Source organism: Lissotriton helveticus, chromosome 11 (genome assembly GCF_964261635.1).
Source record: "Lissotriton helveticus chromosome 11, aLisHel1.1, whole genome shotgun sequence".
NCBI classification, from domain to species: Eukaryota; Metazoa; Chordata; class Amphibia; order Caudata; family Salamandridae; genus Lissotriton; species Lissotriton helveticus.
Genome location: NC_136072.1, coordinates 33,765,791 through 33,787,733, shown reverse-complemented (window position 1 = coordinate 33,787,733; position 21,943 = coordinate 33,765,791). Strand labels below are relative to the sequence as shown.

Below are 21,943 nucleotides of genomic sequence, written 5' to 3'. Positions count from 1 at the left end.
TAACGCCCCATCAGGCAGGTCGCATTTGTGGACTTCAGCGCCATACTGGCGGAGGAGAAAACCTTTTTAGCAGCCTGATCCTGCTTTCTCGACTCTTTTTCAGCTGGAATCTGAGGAAAAGCTCCCGTTGATCGTTTGGAACAGGCCGCCTGCACCACCAAACTCTCAGGCAGAGGGTGAGTGGATAAAAATTCTGGGTCATCAGGAGCAGCTCTGTACCTTCTGGCAACAGCCCTAGACACAGCAGGAGCTGACAAGGGATTCTTCCAAACCTCTAAAATTGGATCTTTAAGGGCATCATTAAAGGGCAGCAATGGTTCAGTCACCGATGATGGAGAGTGAAGGACCTCTGTGAGAAGATTTGACTTGAACTCAGCAGTAGGTAAAGCAATGTTCAACAAACTTGCAGCCTTCTTAATCACAACATGGTAAGGAGCCACATCTTTAGAGGGTTCGTCCGGGACTGAAACCAAATCCCACTCAGGGGACAGTTCAAGGCCACTGGCCACTGAAAGATCCTCAAAAGGGTCCTCAGGATCCTGCAGCTCACCCTCCTCCAAATACTCCTCATGATAGCTCTCTTCCTCCATCAGCCTCTGGGCTTCACGCCTCGACCTGAGCTTCACATTCGAAGCCGCCGGGTCCACTGTCGGCTCCGTCGAAGCCAGAGCCGGCGCCGAGCCCGACGCCGGACGAGGAAGAATCCCATGACTTCGCTCGGGGTTCGGCATCAGGGATGATGGAATCGGCGTCGAAGGATTCGGCATCGTCGACTTCGGCGTCGATGGCTTCGGAGTCGAAGGCATCGCCGGCGTCGGAAAATGCCAATGCGGCGCTGGAGCCGCATAAAGGGCATAAAGGGCGCAGGAGCATAGGTTTGGGGAACACCCAGATCAAACGCCATCGGTCCCGTGGGACCAACAGGAGCCCCAGAGGGGTACATAGCCCTGGAATAAATACCATACATCGCATTTAGAAAATGCGTCGGATCCTGACCTGGAGCCGGAAAGGCTGGGTACAAAACCCAAGGCTGCTCTTGAGGGCATGGAGTCGATACGACGTCGACCTCCTCTTCAGGCTGTAGCACCGGGCTTCGAGCAACGGAGCCTCTCCCTCTCCAACCATCTCCCCCTAACCTTCATCCTCCCGATCCGGAGGATGGAAAGGAACCGGAGATGGATTCACTGTCTGCTTTGGCGAACCTGGCGAATTCGGATGTGACGCCTCACCCCCGGCATCCTGATCTTCCGAAGCCGAAGACACCACCTCTTTCTCAACCAGCTTCACCTGCGACTTCGGCTTAGAACCCGAATCCTTCCTCGAGCGATGTCGGGATTCATGGGTCCTCTTCTTATGCTTCTTTTTAGACGACCTCGAAGCATGGGCCGAGGACGAGTCCGATCGCGACCTCGAGCGAGATCTTGACCTCGAGCGTCGAGTCCGCGAACTCGATTTCTTCTTCTCCTTACTTCCTTTAAGCTTCGCCACAAGAAGCTTAGCTTCTCTCTCCTGGAGGGCCGTAGGTGTCATCTTCCTACAAGACCGGCAGTCATCGACGTCGTGGTCGGAGCTAAGACACCATAAGCAGCATTCATGCAGATCGGTAATGGACATGGTCTTGCCGCATTCCTCACAGGCTTTAAATCCGGTCTTCTTCAAAGACATGTCAAAAGAGAAGACAATGAAACACCAACAACACAAGGTAACAAAGTTACTGCAAAAGCAACGGACGATCACTAGAAAACCGTTAGCGTCGACGAAACGGAAAAAAGGGAACTGATGTCATCACGCCGGCGTGGGCCTGATATGGGGTCGGTGACATCAGCGGAGTCGTGCGCGATGCCGTGCCTCTGTGACGTCGGTCCACATTGGCGCGAAGCTACAAAAAGAATTTCCGGAAGCTGCTGACGCAGGGGGATATTCACAAGGTGAGGAATCCACAAGGCAGATGTATCTATCAGAAGCTTGGTCTGTATTTCTCAGACTCAGCCCAAACTTGGTCAGAAGTATGTCCTTCATGTGGGCATTCTTAGTTTGGTATTCTACCACAAGTGTGAGAAGTCTGTCCCTCCCCACTGTGCACATGTACCTCGATAAGCTACCTGCCAGAACTTCTCTAAGACTTGTGCACCCTCAGGGCTACCTCATGCTGAGAGCCATTTATCTATACCATATCCTACCAGATCACTGGACACTAGGTCCTCAGCTTATGCAGACCCTCACCTCTTCAGTGGACTTTGTTGGAATGATGCCACCAATATTGCTGTACTCCATCTGTTTTGCTCTTAGGTCCAGCTCTCTGAGACTGAGATCAAGGGCCATCCTCCTCTCTTCCCTGGTCAGTCTCCTTTCTTTGAAGTCACTTTCAGCCTCCTCCTTCTAAAGTTTCAACTTGGCTATCACCAGTTGGAGCTTCCTGTCCTCTAGCTCCTGTGGGGTTAAGCTCCCGGCAGGCACAGTGCTCCCTGCTCCATCTTAGGTTTTCAGATCATCCTGGTCATCTGCTGGGGTCAATTTGAGTTCTTCTGGCAGCTCAGGACCCTGGACTGGGTCATCTCTCTCTCCTCATTCTCTCTTTGTGCTCCCTCCTCCTCACTGTCATCCATGTCCTCCTCTCCTGAGGTGGACTGCCATCTTTGCACCCCTCAAAGGCCCTACAAGCTAACTGGAGAGTCTGGGCCATATTTATTGCGGGTGGCACATCTTTTGCACCACGTTGCATGGTGCAAAAGTGAAACAACCCTAGAAATGCAATCTATCAAGCCACGCAAGACATCCTTGCATGGCCCTGAGTGGATTTAAAAATCCAGAGTAAAACAATGCTGCACAAATCACTGTGTTGTGTTACTTTACCCCAGGGTATCATTACGTGGGTGGTGCGTGGGTGTTACCATGCAAAAAGCATGGATATTGACGCATTCCCAGGTTTACCATTACTGGAAGACTTGGGAATGTGCCAAAATTGGATGGCTTCCCAGGGGAGGCATAACAAGGAGATATATATTTGTTTCTCCTAGTTCTGCAGCACATATAGAAAGAGGAAAAAGCCTCATATGCCCCTTCCTGCACAAAAACAATCCTTACAATGCAGGCTCGATTTTACTATTTTGGGGATGCTTAGCAGTTTGGGCAAATTCCCAGGTCTACCACTTATTGTAAATCTGGGAATGCATCAAGATCCATGGGTTTTTCATGGGAACACAAATGTACCACTCATTGAATGCCTTCCTGGGGCAGAGAAATGCTATTGAGTTATTATGGATCTATCACGCCACTCAAGGCCAGGCAAGGTGGCCTTGAGTGGCTTGAAAAGTAGCATTTAAGGTTTACGTCATGCATGCACCCGATTGCATTAGTGCAAAAGCGACGCAACCCTTTAAAAAATATAGCCCTCAACATATTTCTTTTTGTTGGGCCCCTCCCTGTGTAGCAGTTTGGGTGCATTACCAGGTCTACCACTTATGGTAAATCTAGGAATACATTGAGAAAAACATGGGTTTTGCATAGGAACACTGGCGCACCACCCATGGAATGTCTCCCTGGGACAGAGTAAGACAGCACAGCACTTTGCGCTGTGATGCATTACTCTGGATTTATGAAGACATTTAGGGCAACACACCTTTGCCTTTGTGCCAGTTGAAGGGTGGTGCCAAATCCACACAACCACTTGATACATATGGCCCTTAGTACTTAGTACTTCCTCTACAAATTAGACACTTGTCAGTTCTCTAACATTCCAAGTTTCAAAAGACAGAAGTTAACATTTGTGCTTCATTATCATGTAACATATGAAAACGTGTCATCTGAAGCAGGTATTGGCCACCAAAACCCACCAATGAGCATGCAAAAGAAAGAGCTGAGATCTGTTGTTTTCTGTGTTACCCCATGAACGGAGCTCTAATTATTTACCTGAATTGTCTTGTCTTCATCTGCATGTCCTGATTCAAAAACAACCTGAGATTGATGTGATTTTCCAGCTTTCAACTAAATAAAACAAATGAAAGAAATAATATCTAATTAATCACTTTTTGACAAAATCATTGCTGGAAATTGAGTTTCTGGTTCAGGTGGGTGAAACCCTACTCAATCAGGAACCACAATCTGTTTCAGGGTGGACAACAAACAAACCCCAAATTAACCTGTGCTTAACCCTTTGGCAGGTTGGCACACACGCAGGAAGGGAAACAAGAAAAATCCCACACCAATTTAGAATAAGTAGAGTACAATGTATTAAAACAATAAAAAACTAATAGTAGAACCATAAATATGCGGTTTTAAAGATTTAGGGGTCGATTCCGATCCGGTAAAATCACAGTCCGTACGACTCGCATCCGGAGCCTTTTCCGTACGACTCGTACGGACGCCGTAAGACCGGACGATTCCGATCCCGATCGGGCGACCCGGACGCCATTTGTATGGTCCACGTCGATTCGTACGGAAAAGCGTACGATCACCTACACACCGTACGGCGCGTACCCCCCATGATCGCAGGGGTACGTGCCGTACCCCTGCGATCATGGGGGTACGTGTCGTACACCCAGCGTACATGGGGGGTATGTGCCGTACACCCAGCGTACATGGGGTACAGCACGTACCCCATGTACGCTGGGTGTACAGCACGTACCCCCATGATCGCAGGGGTACGGCACGTACCCCTGCGATAATGGGGGGTACGCGCCGTACCCGGGGGGCCGTTCCGTACCTGTTTCGGGGCGAACTCTGACTGTACGACAGTTTCCAGCTCCGGTAGAAAAAGGGTCGTACAGAGCGTACACAACACGGATCGTACTTGCCGGGTCGTAAAAAGCAGCCGCGAAACGTATAAACGTCGCGTACAGCGGCTTCCGAGGGCGATTCATATGGGAATTTCATTCGTACGGTCCCTGGTACGATTCGGACGGATAGCTGCATCGGGTGTGGATCGTACTACGTCGTTCGTACGGGGACGGTTACGGGTACGATTCGTACGGAAAAAAATGCTCCGTACGACAATTCGGAGCGCTTTTTACCGGATCGGAATCGACCCCCTAATGTCTCGCCTATAAATGTATACCTTATTCCAAGAACCCTCTATGGTTCTTGTGAAGTTCCAATATGGCGATAAATAAAACAAAAGAAAGAAATAATATCTATTTCCCACTTTATAACAACAACATCAACCTCTGCTTTTTCCCCAAAAGTCCAGTGTTCAGTCTTTTCTGGCAATGGCAGGTAGGGGAGCAACCTTGAGAACCAGGACAGAGGAGAGCAGTGATTACTTAAGAGTCATGGGGTCGAGGTCTGGGGGACATACAGAGAATACAGGCCATCAACTATTAAAATAGTAGTTCATTGCACTTCCAGATGCAGAGCATAACAGAGGTCTCCTCCATGACTAGATGGCCACTTTCAGCTTCTTCAGGTTTTCATATCTTGGTGTCACTTGGTACTCAATAAAGGTAGGGATCGGAACTCACTGAGCCTTTCTATACACATACCTGATCCCTCAGATGAGGGGTGCCTTATGTGCATATGATGTTATGTCCTCACATCATGTCAAATATTTCCAATTGCAAAAAGAACAATTGATGGACAGAATATTGATCAATGTCAAACATTCACCCCATTAAAGAGATCTGGGCCTAAATCCATTATTTTCTTGCTCCCCGTGCAATTCCAGTTTAAACCCAGCCACAGGCACACACGCATCGACCCTGATGCAAAAAGAACAATTCCTATCAGCATAATTTCACTCCCAACCACAGAGTTCCATGCCACACAATTCCACTACACATTTCCATTCCACACCACAGAATTAGGCAACAAACCACATCACTCAACTCAACACTTTACACAACACAATACATACATCAACACACCACACACATCCAATCCACACCACAGAATACCAATCATGCCCCAAAATTCAACAACAAAGCATATAATTAAAGTCTACACCATATCAATAGACCATATCAGTAGACAACACAAAATACCATTCCAGATAATTACACTCTGTGACACACAATCCCACTTCACATAATTCCAGTACACTCAAAACCACCTAATTATTATCCACATAATTCCTCTGCACACCATGCCACATAATTCCACTACAAACATCCACTTCAGACAACACAATTCCATGCCACACAATTCCGCAACTAACCATTCCAATCCAATCCACAGAATTTCACTCCATATTACATACATCCACTCCACTCCATAACACATGGGTAAAAGATATTGGGTCTGATTTAGATCTTGGCGAACGGGTTAATCCATCACAAATGGTGACGGATATCCTGTCTGCCGAAATATAAATCTCATTGTGTCCTATGGGATATGTATTGCGGAGGACGGGAGATCCATCAGCGTTGTGACAGAGTAACTCGTCCGCCCAGATTTAAATCAGGCCCACTGTCAGTTACAATGCCAATGGCTATAACCCTTGCAAATGAGAGACCTATTGCCATTGCCAGTGATTGTTTAAAATATACTAACACCCATGTCAGCTCCTATGCTTGTAACTGTTCCAATAAAAATATATTTACAAAATCAATAAAAATCTTGCGTAACTGGCAAGATCTCACAAGATCCCAAGACAATAATGTGACTTGAGAGCCTTCTTTGATGCAGGCGGGTATAAACACTGCACCCTTCAGAATTGACTTGGATCCAGCTGTCTATATTCTGATGAGCCCCTGAACTAAACCATGGGGACTACTTCTCCCCTGTGGACCCCAACTGTGCAGCACCTAACCTTAATTTGTTCATTGATGCATCCCAGTAAGCAGAGCATACTACCATGGCCAATAAAGTGATGTGGCCCATTCCACCCCTTGGAACAGACTGATATTCCCAATGCAAGAAAAACCCTGTCCATAGAGAGCACTGATAGCTGTCAGTGTCAATAACCAGGTCCCATGCCATAGAAGGGAATCTACATTCTGTGGCTTATCAGAGTAGGGGCAACAGCCACAGGTTTTCGACACCATTTTTCCACTCAGAGGTGGTTAGCGTGAGATTGGTCATTCATCCCAGGATCTGTATCCTAAGGCCAAGTAGGAGTCAGGGTGATTCCGTCCTGTCCAGCCCCTCCATTTGGGGTGCTGGACCATCTGTTTGTGAGTGGTGCACTAGATGTCTGAGCTTTCAGGGTGCCGTGGGCAGCCAACCCTCTTAGCTTTTCCATCACCGATGGGAACTCATTTCCCAAACTGTACTCAGTCTGCATTTGGAGACTAACTATGATCCGTCTCTAGGTCAACCTCCTTTCGCCACTCCGGGGATACCAAGGCTACAAACACCTGTCCCTGGAACTGAGCTACTCTACAGACTTGAGTGGTGTACTGCTCCGGGGAAAACAGGCTTTCAACTACCATAGCCTGGCTGTCCCTGGTGACCCTCATGGCAGTGACAGGGACCCCATTCACCTTGACCCGGTAGAAGTAATGTTTCCCACCCTCAAGGATCACCAATATACCTTCTGAGTTCACCCCCTAAGTAAGGGACATTTATTTGAGCATTAGCTATTTCCTGTCCCTAGGGACTACCTAGACCTAAGGCCATATTGGCCACCCCTGTAATAGTCTCAGCAGTGAGGGATTTCTTTGGACAGACAGAGTCCCCTCGCTTGACTCCTAGCTAAGCACAATCAAAGAAGCAGAGTTAGAAATGGGACGACTGGGCCACCACACTCCAGAAGCTCCGTCTTTCTTCTTGAAAGGGGCTTGGGGACACTTTCCTTCCCCCTAAGTCTGATACTTTTATGTGTCTCCCTTGACCTCCCCATCGCTCTGATGGAGGGAACCTGAACCACCCTTCTTAGGGTGCCTTGTTGGCCACTGAAAAACTGACACAAAGTCTGCCTCTTCAGGAAACTTCCTGAAGTCAGAAAACTTGCTATCTACCAGTTGTTAGAGCAGCTCTGTAAAATAGGAATTGAGCACTATCAGGATTTGGTTGTACAGCCCAGCAAAAAGATCCACTTTTCTCACCCTCACACAGCCTTTCAGTGCCTTGCTGGAACAATCTAAGAAGTCCACCCATGCCTGCTTTGTGAGATTCTGCTGTCCTTGAACCTCTTTCTGTAATTCTCAGTGCTCAGCCCAAATTTGGTCAGAAGAATGTCCTTCATGTGGGCATTCTTGGTTTGGTCTTCTACCTCAAGTGTGAGAAGTCTGTCCTTCCCCACCATGCACATGTACCTCGATAAGCTACCTGCCAGAACTACTCCAGGACTTGTGCACCCTCAGGGCTACCTCATGCTGAGAGCCATTTATCTATATCATATCCCACCACATAAATGGACACTAGGCCCTTGGTTATGCAGACCCTCACCTATTCAGTGGACTCTATTGAAACGATGCCACCAATATTGCTGGACTCCATCTGTTTTACTCTTAGGTTCAGCTCTCTGACACTGAGATCATGTGCCATCCTCCTCTCTTCCATGGCCAGTCTCCTTTCTTTGAAGGCACTTTCAGCCTCCTCCTTCTATAGTTTCAACTTGGCTATCTCCAGTTTGAGCTTCCTGTCCTCTAGCTCCTGTGGGGTTAAGCCCCCGGCAGACACAGTGCTCCCTGCTCCATCCTAGGTTTTCAGAGCATCCTGGTCATCTGCTGGGGTCAAGTTGGGCTCTTCTGGCAGCTTAGGACCCTGGACTGGGTCCACTCTCTCTCCTTATTCTCTCTTTGTGCTCCCTTCTCCTCACTGTCATCCATGTCCTCCTCTCCTGAGGTGTACTGCCATCTTTGCACCCCCTCAAAGGCCCTGCAAGCTACCTGGAGAGTCAGGGCCATATTTATAGCGGGTGGCACATCTTTTGCACCACGTTGCATGGTGCAAAAGTGAAACAACCCTTGAAATGCAATCTATCAAGCCACGCAAAATATCCTTGCATGGCCCTGAGTTGCTTTAAAAATTCAGAGTACCACAATACAGCACAAATCACTGTGTTGAGTTACTCTACCCCAGGGTATCATTCCATGGGTGGTGTGCAGACGTTACAATGCAAAAACCATGGATAATGACGCATTCCCAGGTTTACCATTACTGGAAGACTTGGGAATGTGCCAAAATGCGATGGCTTCCCAGGGTAGGCATAACAAGGAGAAATATATTTGTTTCTCCTAGTTCAGCAGCACATATAGAAAGAGGAAAACGTCTCAGGTGCCCTTACCTGCACAAAAACAATCCTTACAATGCAGGCTTGCTTTTACTATTTTGGGGATGCTTAGCAGTTTTGGCAAATTCCCAGGTCTACCACTTATTGTAAATCTGGGAATGCATCAAGATCCATGGGTTTTACATTGGAACACAAATGCACCACTCATGGAATGCCTTCCTGGGGCATAGAAATGCTATGGAGGGATGTGTGCTGTGTAGAGTTATTATGGATCGATCACAGGACTCAAGCCAAGGCAAGGTGGCCTTGAGTGGCTTAAAAAGTTGCATTTAAGGTTTGCGTCGTGCATACACCCGATTGCATAGTGCAAAAGCGAAGCAACCCTTTAAAAAATACAGCTATCAACATATTTCTTTTTGTTGTGCCCACGACCCCCCCCCCCTCCCAGCCCCCCTCCCCCAGTATGTGTAGCACTTTGGGCGCATTACCAGGCCTACCACTTTGGTAAATCTGGGAATGCATTGAAAAAAAGATATGGGTTTTGCATAGGAACACCGGCGCACCACCCATGGAATGCCTCCCTGGGGCAGAGTATCACAGCACAGCCGGCTGCGCTGTGATGCATTACTCTGGATTTATGAAGACATTTAGGGCAACACATCTTTGACTCTTTGCCAGTTGAAGGGTGGTGCCAAATCCACACAACTACTTGATAAATATGGCCCTTAGTACTTAGTACTTCCTCTGCAAATTAGACACTTGTCAGTTCTCTAACATTCCAAGTTTCAAAAGACAGTCTCAGGGCTCCTACAGATCCAGTCCTCTCTGCCTATTTAATATGCTCACAAAAGACTATTTTATGCATAGCAAGGGTTAAGGCCTTAACCTGGAAAGAAGCTTGGAGGTTGAACAGCTCCAAGATGGCCGACAATGAATGAAGGTGACGGTCTAGTGTATTAGTGCATCAGAGTTCTACTAGAAGCACTAGCAGTAGAATGCTGCTGCACTTCACCTGAACTCTTAACGGAAGCGCACATATTCTTGGAGTCCCTCTTAGATTGTTAGTTAGTTGTTAGGATATCGTCTAGTTCATCAGTGTCCCTACCGTGTACAGTAAGAATTCAACAAACCATTTCCAGGTCCGTATTCGGTCTTCAGCACCGCTTCGTCGAAGTGGTGTTTCTGCAAGGCTCATGCGCAGTTTGTCCTCAGAACGACCAGTTCCCCAGAGACCTGCGCAATCTTCTATTTAGTGAGAGACTAGTGTACACTGCTTACAGAGACCTGCACAGTCTTCTAATCCGCGTGTGAGAAGTGTTAAAAGTGTTCACACAAGCGCTGTTCTTTTCCTGTGAGAACCTCGATCAACAGAATCCAGCGCGTCGCTTCGAGGAGCAGCGACATCCGCCTGTTGAAGGACACGACGTTCTTCAAATCCAGATAATGAAAAGGAACTGTACAGAGCTAAGTACTAATTCAAAAGTCAAAAGGTAATATGTTGTATTGCTGATGAATAAGAATTTGGTACTTACCATTGAACTCCTACTCTGAGTTGAATCCTAAAAGAGAGAACATTAGAGAAGTAAATCAAAAAGAAATATAGGTATGTAGAAACAAGTGATAGAAAATAGTTAATAGCGAAAGAGAGAAGGTGAGATAATAACTATATGTTCTTTCTTAAAAAATCCTTAGAAGTTCTTCAGGCAAGAAGAAACAAGTTAAAATTGTAATTGCAAGAAGAATGTGAAGACCATACAAGAGATGCAATTGTCTAAGGTTATTTAGGAATGTGAATGAGGATTAGAAAAATATAAATTAGGATTAAATAAATACTTATAAGTAAGCACTGTTGTTTTTCCTTGATTTCCAGGTCTACACCCAGGAGCACAGTATAGTGTGGAGGCAAGACGGGAAATTGGAAGCTGATAACCGCAGACAGTCCCTTAGCCTTCTTTATTATTTTATCCACTCCCACTTCCCCTCCTGAGAAGATTCTACAGATTGCTATATAACTACAGCAGGAGATCTTACGGGCGGGGGATTGGGAAAAGACATCTCTGTTCCTGCGCAAGTATTAAGGCAGACTTGACAGACAGAAGTTACCATTTGTGCTTCATTATCATGTAACATATGAAAACGTGTGATCTGAAGCAGGTATTGGCCACCAAAACCCACCAATGAGCATGCAAAAGAAAGAGCTGAGATATGTTGTTTTCTGTGTTACCCCATGAACAGTGCTCTAATTATGTACCTGAATCGTCTTGTCTTCGTGTGTATCTTCTGATCCAGAAACAACCTGAGATTGCTGTGATTTTCCAGGTTTCAGCTAAATAAAACAAATGAAAGAAATAATATCTAATTAAGCACTTTTTGACAAATTCATTGCTGGAAATTGAGTTTCTGGTTCAGGTGGGTGAAACCCTACTCAATCAGGAACCACAATCTCTTTCATGGTGGACAACAAACAAACCCAAATTAACCTGTGCTTAACCCTTTGGTAGCTTTGCAGAAACGCAGTCAGACTTATTATAGTAGTTCATTGCACTTCCAGATGCAGAGTATAACAGAGGTCTCCTCCATGACTAGATGGCCACTTTCAGCTTCTTCTGGTTTTCATATCTTGGTGGCACTTGGTACTCAATAAAGGTAGGGATCGGAACTCACTGAGGCTTTCTATACACAAAACTGATCCCTCAGATTAGGGGTGCCTTAAGTACAGATGATGTTATGTCCTCACATTGATCAACCATGTCTTGGATAAACTCAATGCATTGATTGCAGAACTGAGGATAAGTGGGGGCACATTTAATAAAATGTTACGCAACGTAGCACAGCAAGACATCTTGCTGTGCTGCGTGGTGTGACAGAGAGAGAGCATGCCCCTTATTTATTATAATATAGCAGATTCCTGCCCTCTCCTTGCGCTGGTGGACTATGTGCTGTCTCGCGCCAATGCAGGCCCCCTTGCATTATAGTGCAAGCGTGCCTGATTTGCAGGCAACATTGTTTTTGTGCAGGAAGGGACACTCTCCTGTGCGCAAACACGCCTCTGAGGCTTTTCCCTCTCTCTGTCTGCTGCAGAATGCAGCACATGTGTAAGAGGGTAAAACAAGTAAAAATAAACATGTTTCTCCTCATTAAACATCCCCTGGGAAGGCATAGCATTATGATGCATTTCCAAGTCTTCCACTCATGGTAAATCTGGGAATGCACCAAAATCCATGGGTGGATGAGCAGGAACACCCACTCTCCACCCTTGGAACGCCTCCCTGGGGAAGAGTAAGACAGCACAGCCATTTGTGCTGTGATGCATTATTCTGGATTTATGAAGACATTTAGGGCAACACATCTTTGCCTTTGTGCCAGTTTAAGGGTGGTGCCAAACCCACACAACATAAATATGGCCCTTAGTACTTAGTACTTCCTCTACAAATCAGACACTTGTCAGTTCTCTAACATTCCAAGTTTCAAAAGACAGAAGTTAACATTTGTACTTCATTATCATGTAACATATGAAAACTTGTCATCTGAAGCAGGTATTGGCCACCGAAACCCACCAATGAGCATGCAAAAGAAAGAGCTGAGATCTGTTGTTTTCTGTGTTACCCCATGAATGGTGATCTAATTATTTACCTGAATCGTCTTGTCTTCATGTGTTTGTGCTGAACCAGAAACAACCTGAGATTGATGTGATGTTCCAGGTTGCTGCTAAATAAAACAAATGAAAGAATTAATATCTAATTAAGAATTGTTTGACAAAATCATTGCTGGAAATTTAGTTTCTGGTTCAGGTGGGTGAAACCCTACTCAATCAGGAACCACAATCTCTATCAGGGTGGACAACAATCAAACCCCAAATTAACCTGTGCTTAACTCTTTGGTAGCTTGGCACAAACGCAGTCAGGCTAAACAAGAACAATCCCACACCAATGTAGAATAAGTAGAGTACAATTTATTAAAACAATAAACAACTAATCAGTAGAACCACAAATGTGCAGTTTTAAAGATTTCATGTCTTGCCTAGATATGTATACCTTGTTCCAAGAACCCTCTGAGGTTCTTGTGGTGTTCCAATTTGGCAATAAATAAAACGAAACAAAGAAATAATATTTATTTTCCCACTTTATAACAGCAACATCAACCTCTGCTTTTTCCCCAAAAGTCCAGTGTTCAGTCTCCTCCCTGGCAATGGCAGGTAGGGGAGAAAGAGTGAGAACCAGGACAGAGGAGAGAGGTGATTACTTAAGAGTCATGGTGTTGAGGTCTGGGGGACATACAGAGAATCCAGGCCATCAACCATTAATATCGTAGTTCATTGCACTTCCAGGTGCAGAGTATAAAAGAGGTCTCCTCCATGACTAGATGGCCACTTTCAGCTTCTTCTGGTTTGCATTTCTTGGTGGCACTTGGTACTCAATAAAGGTAGGGATCAGAACTCACTGAGGCTTTCTATACACAAAACTGATCCCTCAGATTAGGGGTGCATTAAGTGCAGATGATATGTCCCCACAGTGATCAACCTTGTCTTGGATAAGCTCAATGCCTTGATTGCAGAACTGAGGATAAGTGGGAGCAGATGTCTTAAAATGTTACACAACGTAGCACAGCAAGACATCTTGCTGGGCTGCGAGGTGTGACAGAGAGAGAGCATGCCCCTTATTTAACATAATAAGGAAGATTCCTGCCCTCTCCTTGAGCTGGTGGACCATTTGCTGTCTAGTGCCAATGCAGCCCCCCCTAGCATTATAGTGCAAGGGTGCCTGCCTTGCAGGCAGCATTGTTTTTGTGCAGGAAGGGACACCTTCCTGTGCACAAACAACCCTCTGTGGTGTTTCCATCGCTCTGTCTGCTGCAGAATGCAGCACATGTAAGAGGATACAAGGAGTAAAAATAAACATGTTTCTCCTCATTATATATCCCCTGGGAAGCCATAGCATTATGTTGCATTTCCAGGTTTTCGACTCATGGTAAATCTGGGAATGCACCACAATCCGTGGGTGGATGCTTGGGAACACCCACTCTTCACCCTTGGATTGCCTCCCTGGTGCAAAGTAACATAAGGCTGCAACTTGTGCTGCCTTGCATTACTCCAGATTCACAAAACCAGACAGGGCCACACAAGGTGGCCTTGCATGGTTTGGTTAGTCTCATTCTAGGTATTGCATCGCCCTGCGTCCCCTTGCATTGTGCAAGGGCGATGCAAACCCTCAGACAAATCTGCTAGGTGTTTTGCAGTCATAATATTTCCTCATCTAACTACTATGTGGAGGACAATCAATAATCTAACCGGGAAAGGCCACTAACAGGGCTAGATTTCAAGTCAATGTGGTTGACAAAGAGCAATGTCCAGTAAGTATGCAACATACGAATTACTTACCTGGGTAACGATGTATCTGGTAGAGACGATTCTAGCTGCAGATTCCTTCACGTAGAATTATCCCCGTTCGTGAGACTGGATCCGGAAAACTTTTGCCACAGCATCCCTGTACGCCGGGTGCGGGGCCACACCACGTGACTCTGCCCAGGCGGCGTCCGCGTACATGATGTCTGCGAGGTCACTTAAGACCCACCTCTGCGCGCCTACATCAGTTTTCTTCTGAGAACTTTTACGCACCAGACAAAAAACTGTGGGAGCATGGGAACAGTGTGCGATAGAGTAGAAAAAAGGAGAGACCAATGACACCAGAAAGAACAGTGCAAAACTGCAGTGTCCAAAGTCAGGGGCAGAGAAAGAACAGAGCAGAGCCCTGAGCAGCCACCCTGCCAGCACATAGACAGCCTTTCCCCTGAAACAAGGAACATGCAGAAAGCCATGATACGCGTGACCGGCCCACCAAGCCCATCCAGAAAGAAGGAAGGAAGGCCAGTCCCAAGACAGACAGAAACACAAACCATCCCCCAGGGTAAAAGGGCAAGGCCTAGCCAGATGACCCCTATTCGGAGAAAAGCAAAGGGGCCAGGACCCTCAGCAGCAACAGGAAGGGAAGAGAGGGAAGGACAGAGATTGATGGCAAAACCCCCCCAAACCTGGAGTAACCAGAGCAGCAGGGCACAGAAGCACTGTAACACCAACCTCCAAGGAACCAAGAGGAGGAATGAACCGCAACCAGATGGAGCCACCCGTCAGGAGCCAAAGAAGGTGCTCACAGGAGACACAGCCCCCCACCGGGAGGAGAGTACCAAAGATCAACCCAAGGGTTCTCGCAGAATGGAGAGGAAGGGCGGGCCGTGAAGGAATCTGTGGCTAGAATAGTCTCCACCAGAAACATTGTTACTGAAGGTAAGTAACTCGTACATCTGATAGAGACTACTAGCCGCAGATTCCTTCACATAGATAAGATACCCTAGCAATACCCATGGGGAAGGAGGGTTTGCGAAAGGACCTCACCAGCCTGGATGGAACAGAAGGTCCCACAGGGGACCAGATCTGCTGGCTAGAAGAGAAACTTCATCGCCGCCAGGCAAGAGGAACGTTCACAAGGAGAATACCACCGACCCCAGAGGGTATATGAGGAAAAAGAGACAGAGGAGACCCGTACCCTCACAGAAGAAGAACCAAGGGTATGGGTAGAGGGGCTGAAGCACCACACTCCCTCACAAGGCAACAGAGCTTCCATCCAATGCCAAGACAGGAAGAGGAGGAAGAAGCAGAAGAAGAAGCCCAGAGAGCCCAAGGAAAAGAGGGAAGGAAAACGAGCTCCCTCCAGATGCAAGAGGCCAGCCAGAACAGCGCCAACAGTCATAAGTTGCCAAAAGCAAGAAGGACAGCCTGGGGCCCCAGAAAGACAGGGCAGTCTATGCCTGACAAAGGAACACTCAGAATCACCCCAGCCCTCAGGACAGGGGCAGGAAGGTGAGAAAATGTCCGGCCCCAACACTTGAAGCTTGTTTCCTTTCCAGTAAAGAATTGGCTTGGTAGTTTGGTCTGCCCTGTTCCCATGATGCACTGGGCCAGGGACAGACTAATTTGCATGTAGCCAGGTTCTGAACTGGGATGGTGCAGTGAGCTAAAAAATGGTGATGGATCAAGCCCTGATCTTTTGACTGGGTAGGAGTGTTCTGCTTAATTCAGATGCTCTGTCCATCACCACCCCCTTTATGAATCGTTTTGGCCACTATAGGAGTGGAAGGGTATGCTCAGACATGAGTCCCTTGCTCACTGCACCATCAGGATTCAAGCAAGCCGGGCCGAAGACTGCTGTAATGCCAGAAACCGGTCCCCGGAAGCTTGTTTCCTTTCCAGTAAAGAATTGGCTTGGTAGTTTGGTCTGCCCTGTTCCCATGATGCACTGGGCCAGGGACAGACTAATTTGCATGTAGCCAGGTTCTGAACTGGGATGGTGCAGTGAGCTAAAAAACGGTGATGGATCAAGCCCTGATCTTTTGACTGGGTAGGAGTGTTCTGCTTAATTCAGATGCTCTGTCCATCACCACCCCTTTTATGAACCAACACTATGAGGGGCCGCGCACATGACCTCAAGAAGCAAAAGCAACATACAGATACGCCTTGGAGAACCGGCACCTGAAGGCGACCAGAACTCCCTAGCAGAGTGCAAGCTGTATAACAGCTACCACTACCCCATATAAGGTACGTTATGTCCCGAGATATGGGAACCCTCGTTGGAAGAACTTCTGCAGCGGAGGAAAAAACAAAAGGGCCACGTGAAAAAACACCCCGCAGAAGGCTTGACAAGCAGCCCAAGTAAAGCAAAAGGCCTAATCTCAGGGCCGAGTCTGCACAACAACTCCAGCAAACACACACATAGGCAACAAAGGGCCGTCCAGCAGCCAACATTGCCAAAATCCCAAGGAGTACTCAATGGCCCGAAAGCACACTCCACAGCCAGAACAAGCGGCCTAAGAAGGCCCAGACCCAGCCCAACTCAGCAGTCACTGAGGAGGGGAAGGAGGAGGAGGAGGAGGATAAGGTGGAGGAGGAGGACAAAGCCCTGCCAGGAACTTTTGGATGGCAGAGTCAGCCTTTGCATGGAATAACAGGCTGCCGCCAAACGGAAGATCAAGGAGGCCGCTCCTGAATACTTTCAGGGATCACGCCGTCCCAAAGCGAAGCATGGCGATGAAGGGTGACGAAGGGTGACTGAGGAAGCCATGGCCCGGGCCAGCACCTCTGAGAGGTCTGGAGCAGAGCGGAGAATAAGCCCTGCTAGCTCCACGCCTTCCACAGCATGATGTCGTAAGTCCACCTGGACCGTCTCATGGGAGGCTGCTGATCCCAGAGACTCAGCCGAGTCCTACATACAAGAGGAGGCCCTAGCCAAAACACACAAGGTGTTAAGGGCCCGCAGGACAGCGCTGGTCGAGGCGTACATGTTGCACCCCCAAGAATCCAGCCAGCGGGCCTCCCGGGACGGCGGAGTCAATAGTGGCGGAAGGAGGGAAAGGCGGTCCTCAAAAGTGGACCGGCAGCAGAGGGGTGGATGGAAAGGCACGCAGGGTCACGCGGCGCCAGAAGATGCCGGTGCAGAAGGGGGTGAGGCACCGGATCCCCTGAGGCGGGAAGCATCCAAGCCCCCATCAGGGAAGAAAGGAGCAAACCCCCAAAGGGAAGTAAGATCTCCCTCCCACCAGAGACCTGGTGGAGAACCTCCAAGAGATGGTCCACCGGAAAGTGAGTAACCAGATCACCCATGCGCAAAATGCCCATGGCCATGGACACCGCATGAGCAAAGGACGCACCCGCCTCCGTAGGGCCCGCGGTGGAGAAAGCAGCTCCTCCGTGGGCGGCGGCTGCAAACTAAGGTGGCCGTCCCCGAAACCTGCCGCTCTTCTGACATACACCTCTGCCTCAGGAAAGGCGGGGAGCCACCCTTCAACGATGCCGGGAGGATGACCAATATACAGCCTGCCTCCGGAGAAGATGGAGCGTCCGAAGATGAATCTGCAGCACGACTCCTGCGCGGAGCCATAGAGTCCGCCACCTGAGGTAGAAAGTCGGCACCACCTGGCGTCGCCGGACAGGGTTCCTCCCAGTCACACTGCATCGGGGACCGGAGCGGAGCCGGAGCCGAACTGGCCTCGGGGCTGCGCTGGAGTGACATTGACTCGACCCCCACTGAGGCAGCCGCCTGCGTGGAGGAACGAAAAGGGCCTGGGGAGTGACATGAGCCTTCCGCCAGCCACGGCCCAGAATATGGCAGAGATCGTCCGGCAACCCATGTGGCAGCGCCAGGGACGATTCAACCTCCGACTCACCCTTTGATGAGGCAGCCTCCCGTGAGGAGGTATGAGAGGGTTCCGAAGAGGGACGAGGGGTCCCCAGCCACGACCCGGAGCAGGATGAGGAGGGTCCACTGACCCCTGCTGTTGTAAATCAACGGCGATTAGGTTAAGCATTAGCAGAAGACATGCTGTATTTGGCCATTGTCGTAGCAATTGAACCGACCCCACTTTGTATTTGTGGCGGCCATTTTGTATGCCATACATTGCCATGTTCTCGCCATGAGTTTTGTCCTACCTCCTTGTTAACTGCACTTGGAATCTGCCCAGCAACAGGCTATAATTAGCATCCTTTGTGTGTTAGCGCATGCCCAGCAGAGTCCACATCCGTTAGTGATTAGTATCAGATAGGAATGTGCTCTTGGGGGTCTCAAGAACTGTTAACTCCACCCATGTATCGATTGTGTTCTGAAAGGTCCTTATATGGTCATAAATCATGCTCCATGTTTGTACCGCCTTCTTTTGAGCCCCCTCTTTGTGTATAAATGGGGCCATGTGTTTTAGTTCGGTGTGCTACTCTATGCAATACTGAAGGGTGTTGTGTGGACTGTAGCACCACCTTTAAAGGTTTAATAAACTATGCTTTTGTATTGTCCAGTTTCTGTGCCAACTTCTTCCTATGGTCCGAGGACTCTGTGCAGAGAAGGGCGAACCCCTTTCACTTGTAGGCCTTGCTGAGGCTTGCTTACTTCAATTGGTGCCCGACACGTGGGGCTCATCGGTGACTCGGATGCCCGAAGGAGTGGTCGTGACGAAGGATTGGAATCTCGCCGCGGACGTGATCACTGCCAGAAGAGACCCGAGTCTTGGCATCCAAGGCGTTGTTCCTCTCTTTCCGATCTGACCATGCAGGTGGTGCCGGTCCTTGACTGAGATCTCTTCTGTTGGCTTGCCGTGCAGTGGCCGTTTGGTCGAATTTAGAACTTGGCAGTTGAAATGTGGATGCCCTGTGATTGGTAAGAACCGTTGTACGGTACTTGCTGTGGGTTTTAGAAGCCTGGGATTGGCAAGGCAGTATTAGGATACGCTTGCTGTGGCAATTTTGGTTTAGTATGACTAGTCATGATGTGTATGTGTAAGTGGAATATATGCGTTGCAACACATATTGGCAGGTAATGAGGAGATTTTTCTCTAAAATTGCGACTTTGATTTGAATGGCACATCGTATTAAAGATACCTTAAGTGCTACTTTGATTATAATACTGCATATTTTGCACTATTTTTGGCATGCCTGCTCTTAGCGCACTTCGTAGGATGTGCTGCTTTTGTGGAAATAACCAGTTAAGACTTGAGGAATCACAACCAGCTCCCCCAGAAGGGACGCCTAATAGGGAGATGTATATTAAATATGGTCTTTCTTCTATAATGTACAGCACATTGTGGATGAAATACACTCGTCAGGATCCAGACAAGATATGTTTGAATGTGTTCGAATGTGGGTGAAAGAAGTACGTGAGCGTGAGAAACGTGAGCAAGCGCTGATTGAGAAAGAGCAACGGAAGAGTATGTATGAAAAAGCACAAGAATTGAGGAAGAAAGAAGTGAAAGAATTGGAAGAGAGACAGGAGAAGGTGCGCAGATTGCAGTTATCTGGCCAATATGTTCTTCGGCAACCTCTTTATTCAGTCCTTAATAAACCACAAGATGATTTTTCATTGCTAGATCGTCCTCCGCCTCCGTATGCTGTTCCGTCCGCACCATCTGACGAAGATGAGGATTCTGGGTCAGATCGAACAAAACCAGATACTCGCTCTATGTTGTCAGTCGAACGTGCGGCCAAACTTAGAAAGACTGCTCGTCAAGCACTTTGTGATTCTGTTACTGTTTCTAACATCTTAGATAGTTTACAGGGTTGCCAAGACAGAGAGCGATTATATTTTACTGAGCATTTTGCTGAAGAAGTTGTTGACATGTTTCGGAAAGTCTCTGGTGTTTTAGAACCTGATGATGTAGCAGTCGATTGTAAGCAAATACGTAATGGGCTTTTTACTCTCCCCCAGGTGGCTGATACGATAAGACGGTTGTTCAAACTACGAACTGAGGCACTTCGTATGCGAGAGGAGAAATGGAAAACAGATGCAGATGCACGGACGGGTTCGCTCGGCGGGAAACAATCATCTATCTTTGGAACAGATAAGACCGCAAAGCCTATGCGAGAGGCTGCGCCTTTATATGTTCCTCCTAAGGGAGCGGGTACAAGTGATGATAAGTCCTCTGTAGATGCTAAAGGTTATTTTATTCATAATTGGGTGTATACTCCCTGGAATAGGGCAGATGTCATGGCACTTAAAGTTGCATTGCCTGACCCGCGAAAAAATTCAGCCGCTTTCTATGAAGAAGTTGAGGGGGGCCATAAATTGTTGTACCATGACGTTAGCTGATATTGATTTATTCTTCGGGCTAATATTGCCGCCCGATATGTGGAGATCCGTGCGTAAAGTTGATGATCGCGCAGCGTATGGGGCATTATGGAAGGAGATAGAGGCGGAAGACGAGGATAGGGAACCAGCAAAAAAGCCATGTCAGTTGATTTTAGACCTCCCTGTTGCAATACTAACTAAGTTAAAAACTATTATTCCCCCTAAAAAGACTGACTGGACTATTTTAGCATTGTGTAAGCAAAAGACAGATGAATCGGTTTCAAATTTCTTTACGCGTTTCGAGGAAGCATTTAATGATTTTAGTGGCCAGTCGCTAACGGACGATACGGGCCGACATTTGTTTGTAGATAAATACAATACAAATCTATTACCAGGAGTGGCTAGCTGTTTAAAAGATAGTGAAAGCTCTTGGACTACCTCGTCTCCTACATCTCTCCTGACGATGGCTCAATATTACGAGAGTCAGGAATTAGAAGCGAAGGGTAGTGAGGATAAAAAGTCTAAGGAACTAAAAACAAGGTTATGTTGTTTCAGGTTTATAGTCCACCTCCTAGAGGTAATGATGGAGGCGGACGAGGATTTTATGGTTCTTCCTACACTCGTTCGAATCTGGCTGTTGATCAATGCGCGTATTGTAGGAAATTTGGCCATTGGGCAGATGAGTGTCCATTGTTGCGCTCACAGCGCTATGCCCGTGGTCAGGGACCAATGAGAAATCGCTCTGGATATTCAGGTCCCAGGGGCAACATGAACGATCGCGCTAGGTTTGATTCTAATGTGCGGGTACAAAATGGGTTCAATACTTTCGACGGGCGTAACCAATACCAGATGTCTGATTATGCGCAGCCTGATTTACATGATTCTGCTTATGCATAGGATTGCATAGGATGGGGTAAGGAATCCGTTGAAGTTCCAGTAGATCAGAGGGGTCCTTATGTTACAGCACATGTTTTGGGTTCTACTGATCAGTTTCTGGTTGATACAGGAGCTACTCGTAGCGCTCTGTCTAAACAATTGGTTCCAAGGGCTCCCCTGTCTGGCTTAACGATCACATCGATAGGGTTCGATGGAACACAGTCCCTTGGCCCATTGTCACAACCACTTGCATTTCATGTTGATAAATTTGCTGCACCATGCCCGTTTTTGCTCTCCCCAAATACACCAGATAATATTGTGGGCCTTGATATGCTCAAGTATTTCAGAACCACAATAAGAT

The 21,943-nt window shown here is 47.6% G+C and overlaps 1 protein-coding gene across 1 annotated transcript in view; it reads right to left on the bottom strand.

Moving 5' to 3' along the window:
- LOC144790640 (uncharacterized) overlaps positions 1–21,943 on the bottom strand; it is a 552,900-nt gene that overhangs the window by 242,892 nt on the left and 288,065 nt on the right. Inside the window, exons 17-20 of the mRNA XM_078665372.1 lie at positions 12,743–12,817; positions 11,361–11,435; positions 10,642–10,668; positions 3,910–3,984 (exon numbers count right to left, since the gene is read on the bottom strand). Coding sequence (XP_078521498.1) covers positions 3,910–3,984; positions 10,642–10,668; positions 11,361–11,435; positions 12,743–12,817 — 252 coding nt within the window. The remainder of the gene's footprint in view (positions 1–3,909; positions 3,985–10,641; positions 10,669–11,360; positions 11,436–12,742; positions 12,818–21,943) is intronic.